At 39.8% G+C, this 19,751-nt stretch overlaps 1 protein-coding gene across 1 annotated transcript; it reads left to right on the forward strand.

The window, feature by feature from the left end:
• Positions 1 to 2,510: 2,510 nt before the first annotated feature.
• On the forward strand, positions 2,511 to 10,637 carry LOC126078926 (tripartite motif-containing protein 43-like). Its single transcript, XM_049889749.1, has 6 exons — positions 2,511 to 2,906; positions 4,077 to 4,172; positions 4,650 to 4,880; positions 5,733 to 5,755; positions 8,720 to 8,817; positions 10,144 to 10,637. Exons 1-6 carry the CDS (start codon positions 2,511 to 2,513, stop codon positions 10,635 to 10,637), a joined length of 1,338 nt encoding a protein of 445 aa, XP_049745706.1.
• Positions 10,638 to 19,751: the final 9,114 nt, after the last annotated feature.

The following is a 19,751-nucleotide window of genomic DNA, read 5'->3' on the forward strand; positions in this document are numbered from 1 at the left end:
TTGCTTTTAAACTTGTTTGAACACCGTGGTATAAACTATAAAGATAGGGCAAATTCAGCAGCAAGTTTATTCACATAAGAAGATTCTGGATGAAGTCTGATCCAATTTTATTATTAAATTAATCCTTGTTAATCCTTATGTATCTAGAAGTTGTTTTAACCAAAAACCGAACACATTGCCATCGAGTCGCTTCCTACTCATAGCAACCCTATAGGACAAGGACAGAGCAGAGTTGCCCCATAGGGCTTCCAAGACTGTCACATCTTGATTCTGTGGTAGTTTCAAACCACCAATCTTTTGATTAGCAACCAAGCACTTAAAACACTGTGCCATGAGGGCTCCTAGAAGCTCTTTAGAGTAGTGTATTTTGTTTAAGATAAAAGAAAACAGATAAAATAGAAAATTTGGTTTTGTGGGTATATCTTGTATATAAGTGTTTCTCATACATTTTTATCCACGGCTGTTCAGAGAGGCATTTTCTGGATCATGGGTGAGGGATAGAAGACAAGTACAGACTGATGGCATTCTGTACATTTCTGCATCTTAAATCAATGACTTATTTTTCTTAATCTTTATTACCTCCCTTATAAAGATATTGTTATATTAACCTTTTATGAGATGGCAGCATTCCATGGTCTGACCTTCTCATCTAACTACACAAGAGGGGAGAATCACCATCAGCCCAAAGCTGATCCCTGTGAGGTAGTGGTCAGAAATACCTCCTCTTTTAAATCGTTTTGCCAATTCTGACACCAGCCATCCCTCCCATGGGACTCTCTACTTTTCTGCTGTGTTCAGTAATTCATTGCAATCGCCACACAGAACTCATAGACCTTACTTACAATTATGGAGTTTATTAGGGATGTAATAGGTTATAATTCAGGATCAGGAACGACTCAGGATATAGTTCTTAAGTCACAAAAGCTTCTTTGCTGTCCTGCAGGCAGGCCTCTCTCTCTTGGCCCCTCCACCCAGCCTCTGCCCTGCTCAGGCAAGTGTCACAAAGTTCTTTAGCTCCTCAAGTAAGTGCCCAAAGGCACCCCACTCCACCAGAAGCCTCGGCCTGAAGGTACTCAGCTCTCTTGCTCCATGGTTCACAAGCTTAGCTTCTTTGACAAGGGCCTGGTGGCAACCCAGTCCCTTGAGAAGCCTCCTGCCTCAAGGCTCTCATTTCTCTTGCACTGTGGGTGGCACACCCACTGTACCAAACCAACTGTAGCTGTGTTGCTTCACAGGCTGTGAATCCCACTGCACCATCTTGTATCGGTCTCCTGGTTCTGCTGATTTTTTCTCTGTTACAGCTCTGTCTATCTCTGTCTGTCTCCTGGTCTAGGAGGTTCACAGCACAAGGACCCTGGATCCACGGGATGTGCTCCACCTCCCAGCTCTTTTTTCTTGGTGGTAGTGAGGTCCCCGCCTTCTGCCTCTGGGATGGCTCATTTTAAGCCCAGTAGGAAGACAAGGGAAATCCTGGTGGTATAGAGGTTAAGAGTTACGTCTGCTAACCAAAAGTTTGGCAGCTGGAATCTCCCAGGCACTCCTTGGAAACTCTATCGGGCAGTTCTACTTTGTCCTGTAGAGTTGCTATGAGTCATAATCAACTCTACGGCAACAGGTTTGGTTTTTTTGGTTAGGAAGACAAAACTGATCAGTTGCTCACTAAGGTTTCAAACACCTCATTTTTTTTTTTGTAAAATACTGTCTTTGTTTTTGGTAAAAAGTGGGGTCGAAGTACATGCCATCTGATAACATCTTCACGTGAGGCATAGTGGTTAAGAGCTACGTCTGCTAGCCAAAACGTCAGTGGTTCAAATCCACCAGCCACTCCTTAGAAACCCTATAGGGCAGTTCTACTCTGTCCTTTAGGATCGCTATGAGTTGAAATCAACTTGATGGCAACGGGTTTTTTTTTTTTTTCTCACATTCTCCATATTTACAATGAACATTAAACATCTTTCTATATTATTAATATTCTTCTCTATGTTGTTTTTTAAATTTTTTATTATGTTTTAGGTGAAAGCTTACATAGCACATTAAGTTTCCATTTAACAATTTTTATACAAATTGTTCCAAGACATTGGTTACGATATTCACAATGTGTCAGCATTCTCATTATTTCCATTCTGTTTGTTCTGTTTACATTGATCTAACTTTCCTGCCCACCCTTTCATCTTTGCTTTTGGGTAAATATTGACCTTTTGCTCACATATAGTGGATTGTTTAAGGGATTACATTAATTAAGAGTTACATTGTTTATTTTATAAGTCAATCTATTATGGGGCTAAAAGAAGGCCTCCAAGAGTGGCTTCATTTCCAAGTTCCAAGGGTACCTTAGGGCAGTAGTTTGGGGGTTTCTCTAGTCTCTATTGGTCTAGTAAGTCTTGCGTTTTTTTGGAATTTGAATTTCACACAAGTGTATTTTTAGGTCACAATCAGGGTAAAATTTTACTTAGGCCTTTGTCTGTCCAGGGCAGAATAACAAACTTTTCAGATTTTCTTCCTTCAGGAAGATGGATCCAGCCTTCCAGAAAGAACTCACCTGCTTCATCTGCTTGAACTACCTTACAGACCCTGTCACCATAGGCTGTGGGCACAACTTCTGTAGGCCCTGTCTCTGCCTTTCCTGGGAAAAAGCTGAAATGCCTGCCTGTTGCCCACTGTGCAGGCAAACAGAGCAGACAGCATTCAAAACCAATATTCTTGTGAAGAATCTGGTGTCCCTTGCCAGACAAGCCAGCCTCTGGCAATTCCTGAGCTCTGAGGAACAGATGTGTGGGACTCACAAAGAGACAAAGAAGATGTTCTGTGAAGAGGGCAAGAACCTGCTCTGTTTTCTCTGCTCTAAATCTCAGGAGCACGAAGCTCACAGACACTGTTCCATAGAATGCGCTGTTGAGGAATACCGGGTGAGTGATACATCTGAAAGCACTTTGAAAGCTGCAGGATAGTAGAGCTGATAGAGTACAAGGAAGTTGAGCACCATGATGATGAGTAATCCACTCATCGCTGAGAGTCTAGTATGTGCTAGCTTGTGTCCTAGGCAGGAAGGAGAACAGTGTAAATAAAATACATAAACATATCTGCCTTCACAGTTTGTATTCCAGCAAGGAGATGAGATATGATTAAGTTAAGGATTATTCTTTTGAATATGCAATATAATGCTCAAGGTGCTGTGAAGTCCTCATTTTCAGAGAGCAAAAATATATGAGCAAAGAGGTTCTCCTACTGGAAGCATGTTTAGTAATACAGGTCAAATAACCAAAAACCAAGCCCGTTCCTGCTGAGTAGATTCCGACTCATAGCATAGTGGTTAACAGTTCAGCTGCTAAGCAAAAGGTTGGCAGTTTAAATCCACCAGATGCTCCTTGAAAATGGTATGGAGCAACTTTACTGTGTCCTACAGGGTCACTATGAGTCGGATTGACTAGATGGCAATGGGTTTGCGTTTTGGTTTTTTTTTCTTTTAATATGGTATCCTAGGAGGCCTGGTGGATTTGAACTGCCAAACTTTTGCTTAGCAGCCGAACTCTTAACCACTATGCCACCAGAGTTTCAAGCATGCTGGAAAATGGCAGGGCCTAACATCAGTAACGGAGCCGTGGTAACTTAAAGATTAACCTCCAGACTGCTAAGGAAAAGGTAGGTGGTTCAAGCCCTCCAGTAGCTCCACAGGAGACAAGACCTGGCAATCTGCTCTGCTAAGATTACAGCCTAGGAAACCCTATGGGGCAGTTGGACCCTGTCTTGTAGGGCCCCTATGAGTTGAAATCAACTCAATAACAACAGCATCAATACATCCGAATTCTGGAACAAGTTGTTTATCTGAAAATTAGCAATGTTACATAAAATCCTCATTCCTCAGTTTCTTTAGGCAAAAGATTACACTAAATTTTGTGTTTCTACTGCCTGAAATTTCCCAGAATTGGTAATTATGGAAGGTAAACAAGGGAATATTATCATCCTTCCACTCGCCCTAAAGTACATCGATCTAGTATCTCTTGACTATATCCATTTATTCTGGTATGAAATGCCTAGGATTTGTTTCTCTGGTACTCATATTCATGATTCCTTTGTAGGAGAAGCTCCTAAAGCAAATGAGATCTTTATGGGAAAATATTCAAAACAATTGGAGAAGTCTGAATGAGGAGAGCCTAATTATCAAGCTGTGGGTAGTAAGTATGAGGCTGTTTTCTTTGGAACCAGCTTGTGACAGACTTGCTGGAGATTTGTCCATGAAGAATTTGAGCTGAAATCATGGTGGGCCGTGAGCTTCTGTGAGTGGTTTATCAAAAGGAAAGATAACCTGCCTTTTCAGTGTAAGGCTGTATGACACTTGTTCAGATTTGTAAACCCCGGTATATCAGCAACTCAGAAAATAAGCATGTGGCACTTCTCCAGACATTTCAGGAGCTTTTGAAGTGAATGAAGGTGTTTTGAAGGGAGCACGGGTTTGACTTTTGAATGGAAAACAAATGAAGGAATGAAACTGAAGGGTCATTCTGTGGTTCCTGACAAGTAGGAAGACGTGGATGTAGGTTGAGTGCAGTTGATTGGTAGAGGATGTGAGTCGGAGAGAAACAGGTGAGGTTTAAGGGGAAGGGGGTTAACTTGCATTGCACATATGATCTAAGAAATCCATGTCTTTGCAGTATTATGTGTTTCTACTGTCAGAGATTATCAGGTCTGAGTATCAGAAATTGCATCCGAATCTCCTTGAGGAAGAAAAACAACATTTAGAGGGACTGAAAAATGAAGGCAAGAAGATATTTCAGCAACTGAAGAAAAGTGAAGCCACAATGGTTCAAAAGGGGAGGCACCTGAGAGAAATGTATGAGGAGCTGAGGAATATGTGCCATAAATCAGATGTGGAGTTGCTCCAGGTAAGAACCGAGGACGCGCCTGGAAATCATTTGTATTAGCTAAAGTTCACATCCTGGACCTCCATTAGATATTTGGTACCAAAGGCACAAATTTTTTTCCTTTGGTGGTCATTTCCCAACTGAGAATAATAGACATAAACTGTGACTCCTATCTCAGCCATGAACAACAAAGCTTTATGTAATTAGGAGAGTAGATTTCCCAGGGAATACTGTATTTTTTGACAAATGAATGCCTTCTACTTTTGTTTGCCATCCATGTCCTGCCCTCCCCCCACCCCAGATATGTTCATAAGTGTGCAAAGTTAATTTTTTTTACAGCAACATGGCAAACCAACATAGAAGGCACAAAGTATTTGTGGAAAATACAGTACTCCCTTCTAAAAGTCTTCTTCTCTACCTTGCTTCTCTAAAATCAAGAAAGAAACGTCTTACCCATGAGCATTCCACTTTTGTCTCCAGGCAGGCAATATGGAGAAATTTGGGAAGAGATAACTTTTACTTCCTCCTTCTGTTTTAAAGTCCCTGATTTGAGTTGCCTCTGTTCTGGGGCACACTACCCTTTAGAGACAAGCCATGGGAAAGACCACTTTGCAGACAGCTGACGGTTGCATGGCTTCCATCTATACTCACATCCTTCTCTTTATTCACTCACCCTCAGGTTTCTGAATTCATCGAGAATTCAGGTTCTATTCACATGTTGTAGTGGGATCCTACTTAAAAAAAAAAAAATGGATTTACCAAAAAAGTGTGGTGCTGGTTGGTTGGTACTTTTCCGAATATGCCCAAACCTAAAGATTGAATGGGCAGACTCACCAATTTGTTAGAATTCTAAACTTTTTCCTCTCTTCACAGGATTTGGGAGACATATTGACCAGGTAAGTTTGGCCTTCCCTGCAAAGTAGAGCACCATGCGGCCTGTGAAAGAGACCACAGTGTTTCTAACAAAGTGCGAACGTAACTTATGGAGATACTAGATATTTTCTGTGTATGCATGCTGTGTATGTTTTGCTGAATATGTTTTCCTGTTCCCTCTATCACAAATTTGGTTGTTGTTAGGTGCTGTCAAGTCAGTTCTGACTCACAGCGACCCTATGCACATCCAAACAAAACACTGCCCGGTCCTGTGCCATCCTCACAATTGTTGCTACGCTTGAGCTCATTGTCAAAGCCACTGTGTCACTCCATCTCGTTGAGGGTCTTCCTCTTTTTCACTGAACCTCTACTTTACCAAGTATGATGTCCTTGTCCAGGGACTGGTTCCTCCAGATAACATGTCCAAAGTATGTGAGGCGTAGTCTCGCCATCTTTGCTTCTGAGGAGCATTCTGGTTGTACTTCTTCCAAGACAGATTTGCTCATTCTTTTGGCAGTTCATTCGATATTCTTCGTGAACACCACAATTCAAAAGATGTAAATTCTTCTTTGGTCTTCCCTACTCATCCTCCAGCTTTCACATGTATATAAGGTGATTAAAAACACCATGGCTTGGGTCAGGCTCACCTTAGTCCTCAAGGTGACAGCTTTGTTTTTTTTGCCCAGCCCAGTGCATCCTTTGATTTCTTGACTGCTGCTTCCATGGGTGTTGATTGTGGATGCAAGTCAAATGAAATCCTTGACAAATTCAAACTTTTTTACGTTTGTCATGATGTTGCTTATTGGCCCAGTTGTGAGGATTTTTGCTTTCTTTATGCTGAGGTTTTTAGGTTGAGGTATATTATAATCCATACTGAAGGCTGTGGGCTTTGATCTTCATCAGTAAATGCTTCAAGTTCTCTGCACTTTCAGCAAGCAAGGTTGTGTCAGCTGCATAATGCATGGTGTTAATGAGTCTTCCAGTTGTGAGGATTTTTGTTTTCTTTATGTTAAGATGCAATCCATACTGAAGGCTGTGGTCTTTGGTCTTCATTAGTAAGTGCTTCAAGTCCTCTTCACTTTCAACAAGCAAGGTTGTGTCATCTGCATAACACAGATTGTTAGTGAGTGTTCCTCCAATGCTGTTGCCCCATTCTTGTTCATATAGTCCAGCTTCTCGGATTATTTGCTCAACATACAGATCCAATAGGTATGGTGAAAAGATAATATCTTTATGCACACTTTTCCTGATTTTAAACCATGCAGTATCCCCTTGTTCTGTTCAAATGACTGTCTCTTGATCTATGTACAGGTTCCTCATGAGCACAATTAAGTATTTCAGAATTCCTATTCTTTGCAGTGCTGTCCATAATTTGTTGTGACCCACACCGTCGAATGCCTTAGTATAGTGAATGAAAACACAGGTAAACATCTTTCTGGTATTCTCTGCTTTCAGCCAGGATCCATTTGACATCCGCTATAATATCCCTGGTTCCACATCTTCTTCTGAACCTGGACAGACTTTCTGGCAGGTCCCTGTCAATGTACTGCTACAGCTGCTTTTGAATGATCTTCAGCAAAATTTTACTTGCACGTGATATTAAGGATATTGTTGGATAAGTTCTGCATTCACTTGGATCACCTTTCTTGGGAGTAGACATAAATATGGATCTCTTCCAGTCAGGTAGACAGGAAGCTGTCTTCCAGATTTCTTGGCATAAGAGTGAGCAATTCTAGTGCTCCTTCCGATTATTGAAACATCTCAATTGATATTCCATCAATTCCTGTGGCCTTGTTTTTCACTAATGCCTTCAGCGCAGCCTGGAACTCTTCCTTCAATACCATGGGTTCCTAATCATATTCTACCTCCTGAAATGGCTGAAGATCAACCAGTTCTTGGTACAATGACTCTGTGTATTCCTTCCATCTTCTTTTGATGCTTCCTGTGTTGCTTAGTATTTTCCCCATAGAGTCCTTCAGTATTGCAACTCAAGGCTTGAATTTTTTTCTTCAGTTCTTTCAGCTTATGAAATGCTGAGAGTGTTCTTCCCTTTTTGTTTTCTATCTGCAGGCCTTTGCACATGTCATCATAATACTTTACTTTGTCTTCTTGAGCTACCCTTTGAAATCTTCTGTTCTTCTTTTTTACTTCATCATTTTTTCCTTTTGCTTTAGCTACTCAACATTCAAGAGCAAGTTTCAGAGTCTCTTCTGACACCCATTTAGGTGTTTGCTTTCTCTCTTGTCTTGCTTTCTTCACGTATGATGTCCTTGATGTCATTCCACAACTCACAAATTAGCGTTGTTTCTTTCTTGTGAATCAGGGAGGTATGTTTTGCAGGGCTCAGTGCATAAGTGTCTAGAAGACAGCTATCTTTGATTTTAGGTTTCAAACACATAAACTTAGTGAAGTGAATGGCCTAGTTTGTGCCAGGTGGTAGGTGAGAGAGGCATGTACCTCTGAGGGGCAGGAGAAGGAAGCAGGCAGAGAAGAAAGAATGATTCCCTAAGAGTTGCATAATTCCATCCCAGGATACTGCAGATACACCACAATATTGGTAACGGGTTCTGATGAAATATTTTCAGTTAATGCTGACGTCTTTTTTTTTTTTTTAATAATTTGTATTGTACTTTAAGGGAAAGTTTACAAATCAAGTCAGTCTGTCACATATAAGCTTGTATACACCTTACTCCATACTCCCACTTACTCTCCCCCTAATGAGTCACCTCCTCCCTCCTTTCAGTCTCTCCTTTCATGACAATTTTGCCAGTTTCTAACCCTCTCTACCCTCCTATCTCCCCTCCAGACCGGAGATGCCAACACAGTCTCAAGTGTCCCCCTGATACAACTAGCTCACTCTTCATCAGCATCTCTCTCCAACCCATTGTTCAGTCCCTTCCATGTCTGATGAGTTAGCTGATGTCTTTTTTACATACTGTGATGGCCCCTTTGGCACCTGAAAGATTAACTGATTCTCCCCCTTGCAGGAGCGAGTCCATGCAGCTGGACATGCCCCAGCCTGTGAACCCAGCGCTCAGTGCTAGGCCCATCACTGGCCTGATAGACAGGTTCCGCCAGTTCCGAGGTGAGTGTCAGCCCAGTGGTGGGACCACATACAACGTCTTCCAATAATGGTTTTCTATGGGCAATCATTCCCTCTTTATTGATTCTTGATTTTAGGAGGAGAGCAGCATATGAATAATCATATTTGCCCTATGATAATATGAAAAATTTCTACATAAACGGTGGGAAAAGAGATATGTTATTCTGGCCGGTATTAAATAGTTAATGAGAAAAAGGAAATGACCTGAAAAAGGGCTCCTTGAGACCTAGAACCATTCCCAGATACAATGTCAGTCATTCAGTGAGTCATACAGAAGGAAATATTATTTCAGAACATTTCAATTTCAAATTAAGTGCAGTTGCTTATGGTGATAGGGTCCCTGGTATTTTACTTTTAAATATTTTGCATTTAAAGTTTCACAGTAATTGAATTTGTAATAATGTGCATTTTAATTAATACGTTCTGAGAAATACATAAATAAACATAAAAAAGTGATATACAGAAAAGCAGAATTTATGAGCAACAATAAAACAAGTGGGTGGTTGAGGCAGTACACAGAGCTCCATGGTAGACCTAATCCAGCTGGGTTAGCCTGGCAGGCAGAGAATGACTAAGCCTGAGATGGAACCAGGTTTAAAAGCCAGGACATTCTGAGTAGGAGACCCCTTCTAAGAAGATATAAGTCAAGCCCCAAAACTGAAGACATTACCGCCAAGTGGATTTCAACTCACAGGTATCCTACAGGACAGAGTAGAACGGCCTCATAGGGTTTCCAAGGCTTTCGATCTTTATGGAAGCAGACTGACACATCTTTCTCCCTAGGAGCAGCTGGTGGTTTCCCACCACTGACTTTTAAGTTAGCAGCTGAGTGCTTTAACCACTGCCCCACCAGGTCTTCTTCTAAAAAGGCATACCTGGATTTTATTCTTGAATTTAAGCCTGCTTGTTTATCTTATAATATACTTGGAAATGTGATCACCACTTATTCAGGTATAAAATGTTGGGATTTTTTGCCCTGAGAAGAGACAGTGGAGATAAGTCATATTGCTGTGGACTTGGTATCAGTGCAGATTTCTGATTTTTAATGTGCTGTGAAAAGCAATGAACCAGAAGTTTACATGATCTCCCTCCTCTACATTCTCTGGGATTTTAGGAGTTTTTTTCCAGTGTATTTAGGTATCCGTTTTTTCTGCACATCCGCTGATAGCCCTCAATCTGATATTTTCTATCCATAACTTCCCTTGTAGTGGTGGCCTGTTTTTCCAGTGATACTCTAGACCCAGTGACCCCCTCATCCCATAGAAATTGAAAAACTGATTTGAACTGAAATATTCTCTTTTTCCACAGTGGAAATTTCCTTCAGTCATGAAATAAGCAGTCAGAATATCATGGTGTTTGATGACGTGAGAAGTCTGAGGCTTAGACGTGACCTTCAAGAGGTGCCTTTTCCTTCTAGAAGATCTCACTACTTTGCCGCATGGGGTGACCAGGCCTTCACCTCTGGAAAACACTACTGGGAGATAGATGTGGACGACTCTTGGGACTGGGCTGTAGGAGTCTGTAAGGATACCTGGTTAAGGAAGAATGGCTCACTGGTTGAATCTAAGAACGTATTTCTTCTTTTATGTGTGAAGGATGTTAATCGTTACAATCTCTTGACCACTTCCCCAGTGTTTCCTCAGTATATAGAGAAACCTCTGGGGCGAGTTGGTGTATATATAGATTTTGACAGTAGAAGTATGAGTTTTGTTAATGTTGCCAAAAGTTCCCTCATATGGAGATACCCAGCCTGCTCCTTCAAATACCCTCTCAGGCCTTTCTTTTGTACTGGCCACACATGATAGTGGTGAATTCAAGAACCTGGAAACTTCATATCGGAGGGAGTCTTTCTCAGTTGAAGCTGATCAATAATATTTTATTGTCTTTTATTTTGTTCTTCTTTAAAGTAACATTTTGTTGTTATTAACTATGAAAAAAAAAGTTGGAAATGAAAACTTTTGCTAGTTCAATTTTTTTTAATTAAAATCATCTCTTTTGGCACATTACATTTAATATATACTGTGATTATTCACGTGTTTTATGAGCCTGCTGGAGTTAGAAGCATATATAACAAAAACTTTGAAAGCTGGAACTTGAGGGGACTGCCTTGTATTTCGATCTTTGTTAAGTGGAAAATTGTTAAAAACTTCTTGGGGGTGGTGTCTGACCTCCTCCCGCCCCACAAGAGGATAGGGAAACCAAGATCAACAGCGCAAAGTTGACTCCCAGGAGGCAGAGGCCAGACAAGTCTCCTCTCTCTACCATCTTTACTAATTCTGAAACAAACCACCCCTCACACAGCACTCTCTACTTCTCTGCTGGATGCAATAGTTCTTTGCAATGGCCACACAGAACTCAGGCTATACTCAGGATTATAGGGTTTCTTATAAGGGAAGTAACAATTACAGTTCAGGCCCTGGAATATTCAAGATAAGAGTCTTCCATCAGGATAGCCTCTTCCCAGCCGCGCTCACAAGTTTGATTCTCCTTGGCCCTCAGTCTCTGCCCAAAGGCACTCAACTTTGTCTTCTGTGGATTGGGAAGCTACTGTACCCTCTCCTGCTGCTAGGTCTCTGCTGCTGGGTCTCCCCTGTTTGTCTCTCCTTCCTTGGTGGTGGTGGGTTCCTCTCTGCTCTGGCTCCCTCTTAAGGCATAACTGACCAATCCCGTTGGCAGGCCACAATTAGCCTATCACACAATCAACTGAGTGTGAGTTCCCAGATCATGGCTAGAAAGGCCATACACAAAAATAATTAATCACACAGCAAAAATATTTGATTTTTCCTCCTGAGAGGTTTCCACTTTATACAGGTTCCAGCTTTCACAGGTTTTACTGTATGAGTGTGATTCCATCTTAAAGGTGTAATAGAGGAACACAGAGTGTTTGCATCATAAAGAAACCCAGTTATGTACAATATATGTGTCAGTCTGGAATATTCTTCTCCCTCATCTTGATCTCTTAAAATCCTTCTCAATTCATCCTTAGGGAAAAACTCTTTACAGGGAAATATTCCTGGATCCTCAGGACCAGGACAGGCCTGTGTTTATATAAGTCCTTTATATTGTCCTCTCCCTTTTAACCGTATGAATTATGAGATAAAGGAAGTGTCTCTTGTATTCACTGCTATTTCCTACAGGTAACACAATGCCTAAGACATAACAGGCTCTTAACAAATATCTGAATGAACAATAAGTGAATGAGATACTTGCCTTGTCTGCAATAGGGTTGACAGTGGGTGCTGCTCCATATCTTTGCTCTGGTGATTCACACTATGCAGTATTTTCACCGAATTTCATTTCTGATAGAAAGGTTGTTCTACAACACACGGTTTCAAAGTTTTCTGATTAATAATTGAGAATATTCATGAAAGTAAATGCCATAGACCATTAAAAAAAACATAAAATATAGGTTAAACCAATGGGATAGGGAGCGCTGAGATCAACATGGCATAAAACAGTGACACAGACCAGTGATTCTGTCTGGTGCAGTTTCCAGCAACATTAGTATCGCTGAACATTGTTAGCAAGGCAAGTTCTTGGGTCAGAACCAAAACTTATCAAACTTATTGCCATCGATTCCATTCCTACTCATAAAGAAAATTATACAATGGGGGAGGGCCTGTAATCTGTGCATTAGCAATTCTGATGAAAGCTGTAAATAAGAAACATGGAATGAATCTGATTTATAGATACAAAGGCTCAGTAAATTTCCTACATTTCGGAACCAAACAAGAGCTAGAAACAATTTGTTCAATATGGTTGTTTAAGTATGTTGCTTTTAGTGAACAAAGAATAACAGGAAAAGTAAGATCTTAAGCAGACTATTAGGGACTCAGAAAACAAATAAAAATTTTTGTATTATAGGTTATTGTTATGAAAGCTACATCAACTCATAAATCTGGAACCATTCAATTACATCAATAGAGAAAAATCTTTTCTTTAGCTTGCAAAATACAGGGAACAGACAATAGTCAAGACAACTTTCCACAGGTACATAGCTCAAATAATTAATGAGCATGCTTTCTTGAGAATTAGTCGGAAAGGACACTGCTATCAGTTTTGCAGGTATATTATTGTTGGATGTATTTAAAACTCTGGGAATACCATCGTATGAGGAGAAGATCCCACGGTGTGGCTTTATACATATAAATTTTTCTACTCGATAGGAATGTAATGTAAGCAATATTAGAGCACCCAAATACCAAAACCAAACCCACTGCCATCGAGTCGATTCCGACTCATAGCGACCCTATAGGACAGAGTAGAACTGCCCCATAGAGCTTCCTTTGTGGGTCAAAATATCAAATATATATTCCAGAAATTAGTGGAAGAGCCAATGGTCTAGAGACAGTGTAGCCATTAAGCTATGAGCCAGTGGTGCAGGGATGGAGAATAAAACCACAAAATTCAAAGAGAAATTCTAAGACTCACTTGCTGTGTGGATACCTGCTTTATGACTGAACAGAAAGGCATTTCAAATGGATGTAAAAGAGATATACTTCCCTATGCATATGCTGGGATATTTCCCTCATATTAAAAAAAATCAATTTCAAGTACATTAAGGTTTAAATTCCATGTGACAGGCAAATTCATCGTTTAAAAGAAGTTGAATATATGAATACTTTTAGACACATGTTAGGGTGTGATTTCTTAAAGAGGAAACAAAAAAGCAAAAATACATGAAATAATGATCAATTTAACTACAAAAATTAAGGATTTCAGTCATCAAAAGACAAAATAATGGAAGTGAAAAGCTGGGAGTAAAATACTGTAACACATATAACCACCAAAGAATAAGCATCCAGAATATATAACAAATGTTTTCAAATATACAAGAAAAATTTGTTGAACCTCCCACCCATCCAAAGAACGAAAAGTCAGGACAATTGCTTCATAGGAGAGAAGAACAGAAACACATGTAAAAAATATTTAGTAATTAGAGAAATAAAAATGAAAGTTATAATCACTACCATCCGATGGATACTTTTAAAAAATATGAAGTTTCGGTGATGATATAGAGCAACCTGAAGTATTATCTCGTGCTACGGGAGTATAAAGTGGTACAACCCTTGGAGACCAATCTCTAGTAAAGCTGAAGTTGTGTGCAATTCCTGGGTAAATAGTCTAGATTAAAGCAAGTCTTGTGTGTGTCAGGTTCGAAAGTGGCTTTAACCCCCCTGTTTACAATCACAAAAATAATTATGATAAAGAAACACCTGAAATCAATCTCAACTCCATCAGTAGTGGAACAGATAAATATATTCAAGTATATAGCTATGAAAGAGTACGTGTCATTGTTAGCTGCTATGAAGTTGATTTCCACGCATGGTGGCCACATGTGTGCAGAGTGTAACTACTCCGTAGGGTTTTCAAGGCTGTGACATTTTAGAAGCAGATCCCCAAGTTTGTCTTCCAAGGCACCTCTGTGTGGGTTTGAAGTGACAACCTTTCGGCTAGTATTTGAGTACTTAACCCTCCTCAGCACCCAAGGTCTCTGAAAGAGTATCAAGTATACTGAAAATGTATAAACTACAGCTACATGGAACAATCTGGATACATCTCAGGAACACAATGTTAAGGTAAAAAAGAAAATTGCAGAATACACACAACAGTTATTTCTAAAAAGTTCAAAATCTACAAAACTGTGTATTATTGAGGGTTATAAACATAGGTGGTAAATTTAAAAGGTAAGCAATAGTGTGATACAAAAACTTCAGAACAGTTGTCATTGTTTACATATTTACACATCCCATAGATTTTTTTATATATTAATGATTTAATAATGTTCGGCAACATTGTAAATGAATATAACCATAATAAACCAAACAGACCCGTAGCAGAGGCCCGGGCACTCTGATATTCCCTCTCTGCTCCTGGGCTCTATTGACATGAGGAGAGCGGTCTCCCTCCTTGGCTGAGCAGAAGTGGAGGCTGGGAGTTTGAGCTGAGTCAATATAAGGGTGCTGTAGCCCAGCAGCACTTGGGCTCTGGCTCCTGGCAGCTCTACTGCCCCTTAACCACCACCTCTGAACCTGTGGTGGGGAGACAGGAGGAATTAGCTTCCCACTTTTCACCTTCTCATTTTCTATTAAAAAAAAAAAGCTCTTCCTGGTTTAGGGGCTCCAAATACAGCATCTCCTCCCAGACACACACAGGACCACGGCCCTTGAGACTCACTGTCCATCACAGATAGGAAAGGAACATCTAATAGTGGCAGCTGAGGTGTAAAGTGGCTGCTACTGCCTCAGAGTTTTGAAAGCTACAGATTTCATTTGTTTTTAAAGTGATGGCAACGCTTGGGGTCCTACAGAACCAAGATTTCCAGTCTGGACTGAGCTAACACTTTTTTCCTATGGATTTTGGAAATATATGGAAAAGTTCTTTTACATCTAGAGTCAAGAGATGGCTGCCAGGTCCTCTAGGAACTTCATGGATTGTAAAACTGGCAAGAGGCTTACTTAGACTTTAAAAGATTTTACCTACTTTTCAAATAAACCAAAACCAAACCCATTGCGGTCTAGTCGATTCTGACTCGTAGCGACCCAATAGGACAGAGTAGAACTGCCCCACAGAGTTTCCAAATAAAAAAATCCTGATTGATTACAAGCTCTCTAAAGTAAATGCTCTAAGAAAAGGGAGCGGGGAGTCTTTTCCCTTTCTCAGCAGGGTGAATTAAGCCTCGCTCTCTTTCTTTCCTACTTTTAATTTGTATTTGCTCTTACAGCTTGTCTGGGAATGACCTAGAAGGAGCAGTGAGTTTGGGGGTTACAAGAAAATTTTAGCAAGTAAGCGAATTCACAACACCAAATCTGTGAATAGTGAGGCTTTATTTACATAATATTACCTGAGGTTTTGAGAAATACGAGGCTTATAAGAGCCATAAAACCATGTGTCATATCAGTTCCCCGGGATTCCGTGATTATATTGCTGGGGATCTCAGGTCTTAACTGTAGTAGCAGACATTATGGGAAGAGCATACGTGAGACTGTTGGCATTGGGTTGTTGTAGTTTGTTAGTAAGTCCAGACAAGGAGAAATGGTAAGACAGGTGATCCTGGGGAAGCCTCTCTGCTCTGTTACATGAAGGATGACAATCATTCTATTATATGCAGATAGAGTTAAACAACTCAGGGATGCTCCTGGGTTATGGATGTTAAGCTGCCTGTTTTTCCAAGCTGTTGAATGTTCTCTCACAAATTCCCTACTTCTTATCTGCAAGTCTCAGACCCTTATTTTTCACTCATAAACTAAAAAGAGGGCCACATTTTAGTATCATGACTATGTGTCAAATGAACTTTTTCAGAACTAGCTTAAAAATCATGGCTCCCTATCACATGCCCAGGACTTCCAGGAACCACGTCTGCATGTTGCAATTACCCGGAAATGTTTTAAACACTACAAAGCCAGTGCCACGCCCTAAATCAATTAATGTACGATCCCTAGGGATGGGGCATAGGCATCTGCACATTTTGAAATTCTCCAAATGATTGCAATGTGTAGACAAGTTTGGGTATCACTGTCATCTAGAGCTCTGCACTTGTCATTTCCCAGCCTGGATAGGCACACCTAGTGACAACAGATAACCAAGATAGGTTCTTTGAAATGACTGCTGTAGTATCAATAACAGCCATTTAAGGCAGCATCTAGTTCACACTGTAATAATGTCATCCAAAGCTAACTCACAGGGACTAGGGAAACCCAGAAAGAAAGGGCTGTTGACACGTCCTTGGGCCCCAGTGGAGATAGTGCTGTTCCTCAGCTTTAAAGCACACCTACATTTATCCCAGAAGGGCTAGACTTACCAGACAGAGGCTCACAAGTACAATAATGAGGCCGGAGAAAACATGAAGTGGTAAACTACAAGCAATAGGGTAATAGTGGATCACAGGGAATGAGTGTGCTAGAGACCATTTAGAATGAGAATCAATGCCTCCTTAAAGGGACTTCTACGTCACATTGAATAATTCGAGTTTTATTTCTACGGTGATGGAGAAAAGTCACAGTAACTGGGTAATAATGTTCAGCTTTGTATTTCAAACATATTCAGCTAGAAGCCATATTGGAAAGAGTCCGTTCTGAAGGTAAGAAAGGCTATTTAGTCTCCCGTTGTAGAAATGCAGATGAGAAATGAGAATATTACATAAACCAATGGTAGAATACCAGAAAGATGTTTAACTGTGTTTTATTGACTATACAAAGGCATTGGACTCTGTGGATCATAACAAATTATGGATAACATTGTGAAGAACGGGAATTCCAGAACACTTAATTGTGCTCATAAGGAACCTGTACATAGACCAAGAGACAGTCTTTCTCACAGAACACGGGGATACTGCGTGGTTTAAAGTTAGGAAAGTTGTGCATCAGGGATGTATCCTTTCACCATACTTATTCAGTCTGTACTCTGAGAATATAATCTGAGAAACTGGACTATATGAAGAAGAATGCAGGATCAGAATTGGAGGAAGACTCATTAACAATCTACAATATGCAGATGACACCCCCTTGCTTTCTGAGAGTGAATTGGACTTGAAGCACTTGCTGATGCAGATCAAAGACTTCTTTCTGTCTTCAGTAGGAATTGGATCTCAACATAAAGAAAACAAAAATCCTGACAACTGGACTAATAAGCAACATCATGATAAATGGAGAAAATATTGAAGCTGGCAAGGACTTCAATCTACTTGGATCTACAATCAACACCCACGGAAGCAGCAATGAAGGAATCAAATGATATATTTATTTCATTGGCCAAATCTGCTGCAAAAGGCCTCTTCAAAGTTTAAAAAGCAAAGATATCATTTTGAGGACTAAGGTACAGCTGACCTAAGCCATGGTATTTTGAATCACCTCATATGCATGTGAAATGTGGAAAATGAATAAGGAAGACCAAAGAAGAATTGACACCTTTGAATTATGGTGCTGGTGAAGAATATTGAATATGCCATGTACTACCAGAAGAATGAAGAAATTTGTCTTGGAAGAAGTACAGGCAGGCATACTGTGGACATGTTATCAGGAGAGACCAGTCCCTGAAGAAGGACATCATGCTTGGTAAAGTAGAGGGTCAGTGAAAAAGAGGAAGACCCTCAACGAATGAATTGACACAGTGGCTGCAACCATGACCTCAAGCATAACAACGATGGTGAGGATGGCACGGGTGCGGGCAGTGTTTCATTCTGTTGTGCATAGGATTGCTGTGAGTCAGAATCAGTTCAGTGGCACCTAATAACAACAACAACATATTAACATTGGGAATTGTTTTAGTGAATTACCTAATATCAAAACCTCATCATAATCCAGAAATAAACCAACTAGGTTATGCTGTATTGTCAGTACGACTGGAGTTTAGGCAAACTCTCTGGCTTTCCTATGCCAGGAATATCACATTTTCACAAAACTTCTGGGTATTTTATTAAATTCATTCCCTTTTATCATTTTTGATGATCTAGATTTCAATTTTTTTTTTTCAGAGTACTAAGATCCAAGGACGAAAATCAGGACACATACTGAATATTAAATTAAATCGAATATTGAAAGTAAATGTAGTTAGAGGGAGAAGAACCAAGGAATAAAAGATGCTCAACATCATTCTTCATTAGTAACATATATACAAATTAAAACCACAGTGAGATACCACTACACGTTAAAGAATGGGACGGCTTACATAAAAATGGCCGACAATACCAAGCTTTCACGAGAATGTGGAGGAACTGGAACACTCATAGATTCCTAGTAACAAAACAAAGTGGTACAGCCACTTAGAAAAAAGCAGTTTGGTAGGTTCCTAAGAAATTAAAAATGTATATACCAAATAACCCAGAACTTTTACCCGTAAGTATCCACCCAAGAGAAATGAAAACATATGTCCGCACAAAAACTTGCATGAAAATGTTCATAACATCATTATTCATAAAGGCCCCAAACTGGAAACAATCCAGTATCAATCAGTTAGTGAATGGATAACAAAATGGGATACATTCATACTGTGAAATACCAGTTGACAATACAAAGGAGCAAACTACTGATATGCACGAAAAAAACGGCTGAGCCTCAAAAATATTATGTTAAATGAAAGTAACCAGACACAAAAGGGTTATATATTCTATAATTACACGTTTATGATGTTTCTAAAAAAGGACAAAACTACTGAGAAAGATCAGTGGTTTCCTGGGGGTAAGAGTAGGGATAGACTGCAGAAGGGCAGGAAAGGAGGGAAGGAAGTGTTATAAAAACAGATGTTGTGATGGCTGCACAAATACATTTAATAGGAACTTATTGAAAATAATCAAACTGTACAAACTGAGTTGGTGAATTTCATGGTATGTACATTTTACCTCAATTAAGCTAATAAAAAATTATTGAGAACCCAAGGAACTTTTAAGCCAAAGGGTTTTTAATGTCAATGTTTGCCGTATTAGAAACAAAAACTGAAAAAATGAAACACTTTTTATTAAATCCTTGAGAATAACGTTTGTAAAACTACAATATGTAACAATATTTTTTAAAATAAGCATATATTTTAAAACCATAACAATAAATATATTAATCAGATGAGCAGCTTTTTTTATTTTTTAACTTTTTAACAAATCCCTTTAATGTCAGGCTTAATACAATACCTCCAGATTCTCATATCTGTTTGTCTATCCAGTCTTTTATGACATCTTACGTCATGTAACCCTGTATATGTTTACCCTACTTTCATGAGGGAATAAAAGTCAAAAAGGCAAATGATGCCCAAGTATTAGGATAAAAATAATTCTGATTGTATGTACTTCCGGGGATCTTAGGACCTCACTTGGAGAATGCCTATCATGAAGACTCATTCCCTGATCTACTCAGGGATGGTGAAGGGGATGGCACAAGGTGAGGCTCCCTGGGCCCCCAAACATTCCTTTAGTGCTTGGGTCTTGAAAA

The sequence above is a fragment of the Elephas maximus genome, chromosome 7 (assembly GCF_024166365.1).
Source record: "Elephas maximus indicus isolate mEleMax1 chromosome 7, mEleMax1 primary haplotype, whole genome shotgun sequence".
In the NCBI taxonomy this organism is placed as follows: domain Eukaryota; kingdom Metazoa; phylum Chordata; class Mammalia; order Proboscidea; family Elephantidae; genus Elephas; species Elephas maximus.

Coding starts and splice junctions, on each gene's coding strand:
- LOC126078926 (XM_049889749.1), top strand. CDS start 2,511: ATGGATCCAGCCTTCCAGAAAGAACTCACCTGCTTCATCTGCTTGAAC. Junction 4,173..4,649: donor TAATTATCAAGCTGTGGGTA/GTAAGTATGAGG, acceptor ATGTCTTTGCAG/TATTATGTGTTTCTACTGTC. Junction 5,756..8,719: donor TTGGGAGACATATTGACCAG/GTAAGTTTGGCC, acceptor TCCCCCTTGCAG/GAGCGAGTCCATGCAGCTGG.